General features: G+C 35.1%; 1 protein-coding gene across 1 annotated transcript; it reads left to right on the top strand.

The window, feature by feature from the left end:
- The first annotated feature begins 424 nt into the window (after positions 1–424).
- LOC136234742 (receptor-like protein 4) lies at positions 425–10,341 on the top strand. The gene is made up of 9 exons (XM_066024218.1): positions 425–579; positions 665–1,708; positions 2,241–2,391; positions 2,603–2,674; positions 3,429–3,497; positions 4,042–4,110; positions 7,988–8,065; positions 9,083–9,288; positions 9,793–10,341. The coding sequence occupies exons 1-9, from the start codon at positions 513–515 to the stop codon at positions 9,897–9,899; spliced, it is 1,863 nt and encodes a 620-aa protein (XP_065880290.1). The 5' UTR covers positions 425–512; the 3' UTR covers positions 9,900–10,341.
- Positions 10,342–10,941: the final 600 nt, after the last annotated feature.

Consider the following 10,941-nt stretch of genomic DNA (forward strand, 5'->3'; position numbering starts at 1 on the left):
TTTCGTGAAAAGCTCCAAAATGTTGCAGTGTCCAGAGAAAATGCGAAACGCTGCAGTTATATAAACCTAACCAAACATGCCCTTAATAAACCTATATATTAATTGATTTACGAAAGGGCCTAATACACCCATATATGAAAGATCAAGGGCTCAATGTGTCTAAATGAAAGATCGAGGGCTTAATGCACCAAATGATGAAAAATCAGGGGCTTAATGTGTCTAAATAAAAGATCGAGGGCTTAATACACCAAACAATGAAAGATTAGGAGACTCAGGATGCTTTTTGCCTTATATGAATGCATAAAATAAAGAGTGATTAATTGAATGACGTGAAGCTTCGCTGTTCCCCACCCCTCAATTTCAACTCTAATATGTGACATTTTGACTCTTCCTCTTCCAAATCCAATCTGCCCACCCCCCCCCCCCGCTAATCACGCTTTCCATCTTCATCACTCTCTGCTACTAGAAATACATAACTCAACTCTTTTTCCTTGTAATTATATTTCATCACTATGTCTCTTCCTTTCTTTTTGATCCCCTTCTTCTTCTTCTTCTCTTCTGCTTTCTCCTTCCCCTACGGTGTGTACTTCTACTCTCCTTCTTATTCTGTTTTTTTTCTTACTATTTTGACTAATTAACTGCATTTCTCCTTCTTCTTCCCCAGATATTTCTCTCTACATTGACTGCGGCGGACCCACCAATTCCACCGACCCTTTCAAGACCACCTGGCTTTCCGACCGCTTCTTCACCGGCGGCTCTTCTTCTGTTGTCTCCGAGCCTCTCCACTTCCGCTTCCCTCAAGAGAAGACTCTCCGTTTCTTCCCTCTTTCCTCCGGCAAGAAGAACTGCTACATTGTCCCTCTTCCTCCTGGCCGTTACTATCTCCGTACTTTTACTGTTTATGACAATTACGATGGCAAGTCTCACTCTCCCAGTTTTGATGCCTCTGTTGAAGGTACTCTCGTCTTCTCCTGGCGCTCCCCTTGGCCTGAGAATCTCGCTCGTGACGGCGCTTATTCCGATCTCTACGCTTTTATTAAAGACGGTCAGGCCGATATCTGTTTTTACAGTATTGCCACTGATCCTCCCGTCATTGGCTCTCTAGAAATCCGCCAAATCGATCCCCTTTCTTACAATTCCCCCACAATCGGTGATAATTTCATCCTAGTCAACTACGGTCGCTTATCCTGCGGGTCCGTCCAATGGGGCCCTGGCTTCAGCAACGACACCGATTTCTTCGGCCGCTCTTGGCAGTCTGATTCCGAATTCCGATCGGCTACCACTTCCAACACATTCCGTTCCTTATCCACCCGAGAAAAAATATCCGGCACCGATCAGCTCCCCAATTACTTTCCGATGAAGCTCTACCAATCGGCTGTTACTGGAAGTGGAGTTCTGGAGTACGAAATAACAGTGGACGCCAAGCTAGATTACTTGTTCTGGTTACACTTCGCAGAGATTGATTCGAGTGTGACTAAGAAGGGACAGAGGGCGTTTGATGTCTTGGTAAATGATAAAAACGTGAGTAGAGTTGATATTTTTGCCAAGGTTGGGAACTTAGCTGCCTATAGTTTACCCTATACGGTGCACAATCTCAGCAATTCTAAGTTGACCGTGAAGTTGGTACCTGTCGTCGGGGCGCCATTGATAAGTGGAATTGAGAATTACGCTTTGGTTCCAAACGACATCTCTACTTCTCCTGAGCAAGGTAGGTATTCAGTCTCTATAGTGCATACAAATTTAATATGTATTAGACATGTAAATCTATACATCTGTTGCAATTACGCTAATTGGTTAGACATTCGGCGGATTGGACACGCAATACAAATTTAGAAACTTGGGGCGATAGATTGGAAAAGTTTGTTTTTTCGATGTTCCATCTGTTAAATATTTACTGCAGTTGCCTTAAAAAGAAATTCCTGAATTGGACAATTCGGTAGTTATACCCTTGGGGTCCTTTCCGATAGTTACAAGATTTTGAATTTTCAGCATTTAGATGTGTAAAGAAAACAAAACGATATCTTTAATCACAAAGTAGTTTGCTCTATGCTGTTAGTTCTATATATGGAGGAACTGTATTTCTTAATATTTCCCCTCAGTCAGTTTTGACTTGAAAACAGAAGGCCTGGATTTATTTTAGCTGAGAAAAGAACGATAAACAGACCTTAATAATTGTTTCCATGTATGAGGCTGCTTGTTTTTGAAATTAGGTTCTTACTAATTGAGTTCTCCTCTTGTAGTTGTTGCTATGAGATCGTTGAAAGAGTCACTTCGTGTTCCTGATAGAATGGGTTGGAATGGAGATCCCTGTGCTCCCACTAACTGGGATGCTTGGGAAGGAGTTACATGCCACTCCAACAAAGATGGAACTGCCCTTGTTATATCTCAAATGTAAGCAATGACTTCTTTCTTTCTTTTGCATCAAGTATTGCATTCTGAACGTGTCCTAGTGAAGAAAAAAATGTGTTATTCCATGATCCATCAAAAAATAATTTTTTCTACTTCCTTTCTGTTGGCATTTCTCTATTGGTCGCATGCAGATTTTTATTCCCAGAATATATTTGAATCCTGCTCAATTTCTATTTTTTTTTATTATTTTTAGAGATCTTGGAAGCCAAGGCTTGAAGGGATACATAAGTGATCAGATTAGTCTTTTGTCAAACTTGGTAAGCTTGTAAGTATCAGCTTGAATCAATGCATGCATTAAATACATCTCATGTTTCATGGTGTTGAGAAAATATGCTGGTTGTTGTAGTTGGATGCATCTCATGAGCATAAAGTAAGCCATTCATTTTATTTGTACCCAGTTATATGTTACACTCGTTGAACCATGTCTTTTGACTGGTTGGGTCAAAAGCAAAAAAAGCAAAAAAAATAAATAAATCTTTGCTAGCTCAGATTATTTCAATTGTTTAATTAATGGCTGGGCCTTAAAAAAAACTAGATGTTCTTTGCCTAACACATTTTTTCAATCACTTAACTGGTGACTAATAATTGAAATGATAAACAGCTGTAGGATTTCTATCTAGGAACAATACGATGTTAATGATCAATGTAAAAGCTTTTGGTTCATTAATCAAATTGGAAATCTAATTACTTAACTGGTGACTAATCATCGGAGCGATAAACAGCTGTATGATTTCTATCTAGGAACATTGCGATGTTTATGATCAATGCAAAAGCTTTTGGTTCATTAATCAATTGGCAATCTATTCAACTTCCTCCTGTGAAGTCATGCCACTTTTAGTACTATTTTGCTTTCAAAACTATGGTTGCTCATGTTCCCTACTGTAAAATTTTTCTATGGCTTTTGTTATGAAAATATATCTTAAATTTGTCATATTTTAAGTATATTTCTGAACAGTTGTTTTTCTTCTCTCTCTTGCTAATGTAACAATCCAAAATGTCGTTTGCTTTTAAACTTGCAGGAATTTGAGTTCTAATTCTTTGGGAGGTCCTCTTCCAACAGGACTTGGTCATAAATCACTTGTTCGGTTGTAAGTCTTATACAATTTGGTGCACATTGTCAATTACTACTGCTTTTTTCTTCTCCCATTTATAAGCATTTTACATTCCATTTCATAATATGATTGAAATAGTTGCTTCATATACTTGATTGAGCAATTCATTTACTTAATTATATAAATTAAGATGATTTAGTGGAAAAAAAAAAGATGAACTACATGAAGATGCATCACTAAAATTTGCACGTGTTGGTGCGAGAGATGGAAGGGCAGGGGGTGGATGTCAACTATTCCTTTTACTCACCATCTTAAAGGTTCAAATGGATCCTTGGCTTAGGTTATCCTTATAAGATATTCCTACATTGCTCTTTTCCATCTCTTCTGCAAGTTCATAAAATTATCCTTAATGTAGTACATAATTAATTTTTTTTTTCAAAGGAAATGTGTTACTTTTTCATTCTACGTATTAGTGTAATAATATCTCTTGTGCTTTTTGACTGAATGATCCTTGAACACTTATGTTGTCATGCAATGATGCTATTACTTAACAATACACATTTCTATTTCTATTTTGTAGAGATTTATCAAACAATCAATTCTCTGGTCCTATACCGGAAAGTTTGGCATTTTCAAGTCTACAGCTTGTGTAAGTGGCTCTGCACTTGTGTATTTTTTTTTTTATCAATTCAACTACTTGATGAGTGTGGATTGTTAATATGTTTTTTTATATCTCTGTGACAATCATATAACACAAGTGCTTTGCAATTTGCGATTTGAGATCAATATATATATATAGATAGATAGATAGATAGAAATTTATGGTGGTTTATTGTGTTAGCAACTGAATGGAGTTCTTTCTTATGAACACGGGTTTGGGATCTAGTTACGAGACCGTGTACCCTAAAATCTTCTAGGAAAGAGAATGCTTAAAAGTCTTCTTTTCGTTACCTATCCTATTGAGATTGTTAGGAGCTCGTTAAGGGAGAATTCTAGGATCTCAGAATTGTTAGGAGCTTGTTAAGAGAGAACTCCACGATATCAAGAATTATTTTGCTGGAAATATGCTTGCTTTTATTGAACGACAATAGCCTTTAAATAAGAGTTACAAGCATTCCTTTATTAGGAATTAATTACTGGAATTAAAAATAGAATCTTCCTATAACTAGGAAAGCAAAGTCTTAAATGAAACTAATTAATGCATGAATCCTAAATAGAAACAACTGTTGCGAAAATAAATCCTAGATGAAAACTAACTATCGCATGAATCTTAATTCTAGTATTCCTAATAGAAATAAAACTATTAAAGAAATAGTTTTAAAATAACAAATGAGGACTCTAAAACAGCAACAACCCGTTCATGGCATTGCCTTCCCCTTCGAAAATGCACATGACTTCATGTGCATGAAATTCCGTGGTCATCCTCTTCAAGTATTTGATTGGTGCTCCTTGACCCTTTCCAATAAAAGTAATTCCTTGCATTGATGTCCAATGGTATATTTTTCATCAGAATTATAACAAAGCCCTTTTATTCGACGCTCCTCCATCTCTCTGCAGCTCAATCTTTTGATAGAAAGAGGTTTAGCCTCATGAATTGTGATTGTTTGATGCGGTTTTGATTGGCTTTCCGTTAAACGGCCTGTTCGTCGTTCATACAGCCTTGCAAGGCTGATTTCTTTTGTTAAGTCTGTAGTTCAACCTCAACTGCTCTAGAATCCTTACTCTACTTCCTATCGGGGTAACAACTCATCAGCCCTAGCAACTAACTGCTCAAACCATTTCTTGTATTCTTCCACAGTCGCTGTCTGACTCAACTTGGCTAGACACCCAATTTGTTGGTTCGGCTTGGAGGACCAAATCGCACATTATGCTCTTTGAAATCGTTTCAAGAAAGATGAGGCTTATCTTGCTTGAATTTAATAAACAATAATTGTGTCCGTCTAAGTGAAAGGATGCCAAACCCACTTTCTCTTCTTTCACTGTCAATTGGTGCTCACAAAATTTTTCAGCAACTCCATCATACTTCGGAAAGTCAAGTCTTACATACCTTGGAATAGTAGCCCTGGTGTCATTGGTATTAGCCTGATTTTCACTTGGATCATGGTGGATGCTCACCTTCAGAACCTCTATCATTGGTAGGGGTAACATTAATCTTTCGAGAAAGATAATCCAATCATGCTGACATCTCTTGCTGTTTTGCCTCACTTTTGGCCTTGTCCTGCTCCTGATCAGATTTGGACATGGCCATGAAGCTCTCAATTTGCTGTTGTAGGGTGCAGAGATCCATAACACTAGGTTCTGATACCAAGTTGTTTTGAACACATGTTTGGGATCTAGTTACGGGACCTTGTACTCTAAACTAAAATCTTCAAATGATTAAAAGTCTTCTTTCCCTTACCTGTCTTGTTGAAACAGGTAGGAACTCGTTAAGAGAGAACTCCACGATCTTAGTATTTTAGGAGCTCGTTAAGAGAAAACTCCACAATCTCAAGAATTATTTTCCCTGGAACAATACTTGCTTTTATTGAAGGCAATAGTCCTTTATTAGGATTAATTACCGCTATTAAAAATAGAATTCTCCTCTAACTAGGAAAGCAAAATCCTAAATGGAAACTAATTAATGCATAAATCCTAAATAGGAACAACTGTTATTACGGAAATAAATCCTAGATGGAAACTAACTAATGCATGAATCCTAATTTTAATATTCCTAATAGAAATAAAACTATTAAAGAATTAAAAACAACAGCATACTAATGTAATTAGGTCTCTAAAACAGCAACAGCCTGTTCAAGACATTCTTCCTTAAAGGCAAAACATTTTTTAAGTGTTATATCTGTGAAAATTTTCATTAAGCTATCGTTTTTCAATGATATTAAATTTTTAAGTGATTGAATAATGAAACATGTTAAAAAAGAATATAGTGTTCAAATTTGAAATGTAGAGGCTTAATAGATATTTATGCTGTTTCCATTATCAATAGCACAAACTCATAAGGTTTAGGTGCTGAAACGTGTGTTTTTGCCTTCTTTCTAATGTCCTCAAACTCAAACTAATTTTGTTATGATCCGATTTCTTATTTTGGCTTATGATACTAATGAGTTTGACAGTAATTGATATCAGTGTCAATTTCAAATTTTCATAATTTTTTTTTTCTAGTTGATAAAAATTGGAGTTCCACTCCACGTCACAATGCCGAGCAAGATCTATATATTTTGAGAAGATATTTGACATCCCATTACTGTAACGTGGTAGGAATAGGACCAAGCATATAGATCCCACTGCATCTTGAGAAGACTTTCGCATAAATATATAGGAATTCAAGTATGTACTAGATATAAAAGTAGCTAAGTGCTTGTATAAACAGTGTAGATAACCTGCAAAAGAAAAACAGTGGGTATTATTGTAATGTCTACTTTGCCATTGTTTAGAAGTTCCACTTTTTAAGAAAGAACAAGAATATAGTCAAATGTTCATTCGCATTTCTTGGCTATTCATTAATCAGAGTGAAAAGAATGCTGAATGAGCAATCAATTGTTTAATGGTCTTTTTTCCTTGATGTTAGACCTTGATGGAATGCAGACATAATCATATAGATGATGTATAATATGTCCAAGTGAGTCGAAATTTGAATGCAAGTTATGATGCTTGGAAGATGATATTTTTATATAAGTTTAGTATTAGTGATATCAAGCAACTTTTTCATGTTAATATTGCTCGGTTAAGAAACCATATGTAAATTAGCATGCCACCATTGTTAGTTTGAGATAGTTGGACCACCCAAACATGTTGTACCAGGTGGACTGTAGTGGAAATCAGATGGTGGAATTGAGACAATGATAATTGCAAAAAATGGTTTATATATGCAGAAGCACTCAGAAATTCATGTCCTCCTTTCCTAGTACCATGGGATGAGAAGAAGATTAAGAAGTATTAAGTCTAGATATACTCCCTCCATCCCGAAAAGATAGTACATGTTTCTACTTTAGTCTGTCCCAAATTTTATTCCCCTTTCCTATTTTTAGACTTAAATCAATTTTGCAAACTGTGGAGAAAAGCATTTATCAATTTATACTTGGAACTATAAATTGGATAATAGTCATCAAATTTAAATAGGGATATAAAGGGAAAATACTGTGTAAAAAATTGTGCTTAAACTATATTTGTTTGAAACTTGGTAAAGCCTCAAACTGGACTATCTTTTTGGGACGGAGGGAGTACTATCACCCTTGCTAAACCTTTTAAGTTAATTATGAACAACATTGGATGCATGACTCTTGCTTAACTTGTTCTTTTACATTGCTGAATTGAAAAAGTAAAATTTTTCCTTTTTTTTTTGCATATTGTTAAATGTTAATTATTTATTTTTTATTCAACAAGTGATACAATGTTAAAAAGATGCTTAAGTATGACAGATGGATGTTGTCTAATTGTTTTCTGCTCTGAGTTTTTTTAGCTTTCCTTTCTGCAATATTCTTAAAGGTATTGTGATCGGTATTATACTAAAACCTCCTTTTTGTTGTCAGGATATTGAATAATAACTTATTAGAAGGGCGAGTCCAGGAGGAGCTTTATTCAATTGGTCTGCATGGTGGGACTATCGAGTATGTCCTATGTCCTAGCTTCCATATTCTGTGCTGTTCATTATTTCAGTTTGTGAACCATAAATTCTTTAATGGGCTTACATTTTTTTTTTTTTTTCTGCAATAACTTCTATTTTCTACTAGCATATTCTATCAGCATATGGTCCCATTTTAATGGTTCTAAAAAATAATGAAACATGGTTGCTCGATAGTTTAGGAATTTCCATTACTCAAGTTATTATTGAAAACACAATTGACATTGGAGCATATTATGAAATGGTATATAGTACTGTTGAGTTTTCTGGATTGAAATTCCTATATCAGACACATTACTTGATGTATGCTGAATCAGTGGCTACTGTATGACATAGTTTTACAGCATCATGACTTTCCTTCAAGCTTTTTGCATCAATTCTTTTGATTCAATGTCACTTATCAAAAAGAAAAACCAAATCGTGTCTACTTTTTTGTTTTCTTTGATTGGTTCTTAGCTTAAAATGCTGATTATCCACCTGCCAAAACCTATTATCTATTTGGGTTCGACATCTTTCTTACCTCCTTTTTATATATTTAAATTTTTGAAGGTTAGACATGAAATAGTAGTAAGACCTTTGTTAATATGTTATATCAGAATTGCATGACTATTTTGATCTTTTTCTTGGGGTTTCCATTCTTTTCTTTTTTTGACCTGTATCTCAATTTCTAGAAGTAAAATTGCCTACATACATGAATGATGATGCTTCAAATTTTTTTTTTTTTTTACCTCCATACGGATACAAAAGTCACTCTAGTGACTGTACTTAGATTGCTTGTAATAGCTTAAAGAATTCTTGCTGTTTAGAATTATTTATTATCACTATTGTTATATGCATCAAAGCTTATTCAGCAGATACTGTAAATGGTAAAATAAATAAAAAATTGTGCAACTGTTGCTGTTTTTCTTCTTTTTTTTTTTTGACTAAATGTTGCATTAGTTCCGCTACCCACCACGTTTTTCCATGCTTTAAATTGATTCATTTTTTTCTGTTTCTTTTGCAGTCTCTCAAGTAACAAAGGTTTGTGTGGTGTCCCCTCTTTGCCCGAGTGTTCATTGCTATGGGAAAATGGGCATTTGTCCACTGGTGGTAAAATTGGAATAGCTTTATCAAGTATTGCAGTTGTCTCTCTGCTTCTATTGGCGGTGTACATATACATCAAGCGGAGCAGAAATGATTACGACTTTGCCCCTCCTCATGATTTAATGTGTAAGTATAATTTCAAGAGCAGTTCAAGTATGTTGTTTTATGGTTTTATTTATGCATCATACTTTATATAATTATCTCGTGTGTTGTATCATTTGGTATCATGTTATTAGATTCATTTTTCACTTAATAAATACCAATGCACATCTGATAGTTTTAAATTGAAGAAAATTTATATCAACTGGTAATACATTTTGAATTTATTAAGTATTCATATTGCATATTGATGAACTTTTATGTTAAAGTTGAGTTATAAACACATGAAAATCTTGAAAGTAGATTCAATAGGAAAACTAGTCATATAAAAGAGCTTTTCAAAATCAAAAGAAATGAGTCATGTTGAAGGAAAAAAAGTGCATTTATTTTCAGATCGGTAAGAGAATAATTTTAAGCACATGCCTAGTAGCTCAGCAACTAGCTAGTGTGGATGCTTTTTGAAGGTGTTTGTGCTTTGTAGTGTATGAGTCTTTTTTGGATGCTTTTTCAATATAATTCCATGTTAAACAGCGATGGCAGCAAAGAGAAACAAATACCAGAGGCAGAAGTCACTGATGCTTCTCGAAATGGAGAGCCAACATGCGAAAGGATTGTCATCGCCTTATGGTCCCCAATAACAGCAGCCTTGTTGAAAAGTATAATACTGAATTATTGATCCTGATAGTCGATGATTGGAGCAAGAGGGCAATAGGGAGGGAGGAGGGGACACTTAAATGTCACTGACAGTAAGTAAAATTTGCACAGAAAGGGTTTGAGGCTCACCAGCTTAACAAAGATAAGTTATTAGGTTTGGAATCTTTGAACAAGATGGGGTCTGCACTGCAGATGTCACAATATCTATAAAATGCAGTGAATCGCATTTTTATTCTCGCTAACAAAGTCTTCCTTGATGTACCATACATACCCATTTTTGCCAATATTGTCTGAATTTTTTACCTTTCAATTTGTGAAAAGGGATAGACTATTTTAGCAAATTAGTTGCAAGTTCATCCTTCGATATGTTGTATATTGTTTATGAACACCTTGTTGTATACTATATAGGATTTTTTGTGTTCTAAATTACAGAGTGAAGAAGCAATTGAACGTAACAAATCATCAAAAATTGATTGCTGAGTCAAGCAAGTAGTAAATTGAAGTTCAAATTTTGCAAGCTGAGTCCTGATCCATATAGTAACTTGCTCAAATTGGAAAACTGTATGTAGTCATGTGCACCCTTTTGCTTATTTTGTGATTGGGATCCAGTGGATTTAAATTCGCAAAACGTACAAATTTATTTTCCAGAAATAAAGCCAGTGGTCAAATTCACGTTTGATCATTACTGGACAAGAAATTAAAAAATTCACGAGTTACATGCAGGAAAAAAGGGCAAGCAACGTGATTCGTATGGTGGCAAATAGTAATTGATTGTGGGATCCAATATGCAACAAGTCTTGGGATTTGATAGTATCTGCCTGCCTGTAAAAGCTTAAGGTTCAAAAATAAATTATTTTCCCCTGCTCAAAAAAGAATCTACTCTTTCTATCTATTACGTTTAGTGTACTAACATATTTTCGCTCATCTTAGGATTCAGACTATACAAACTCTCCATAAATACCACCTAAATAAACAGTTTCAAACCTTGTCTCTCCTTCCAAACTTTGGCCTATAACAATCTACATT

This window comes from Euphorbia lathyris, chromosome 1, assembly GCF_963576675.1.
Source record: "Euphorbia lathyris chromosome 1, ddEupLath1.1, whole genome shotgun sequence".
Taxonomy (NCBI): domain Eukaryota; kingdom Viridiplantae; phylum Streptophyta; class Magnoliopsida; order Malpighiales; family Euphorbiaceae; genus Euphorbia; species Euphorbia lathyris.

Bases quoted from the DNA above. Each gene is read 5' to 3' on its own strand.
- LOC136234742 (XM_066024218.1), top strand. From the start codon at position 513: ATGTCTCTTCCTTTCTTTTTGATCCCCTTCTTCTTCTTCTTCTCTTCT. The intron at 580-664 runs GTGTGTACTTCT...CTTCTTCCCCAG, and splicing joins TGCTTTCTCCTTCCCCTACG to ATATTTCTCTCTACATTGAC. The intron at 9,289-9,792 runs GTAAGTATAATT...CATGTTAAACAG, and splicing joins CCCTCCTCATGATTTAATGT to CGATGGCAGCAAAGAGAAAC.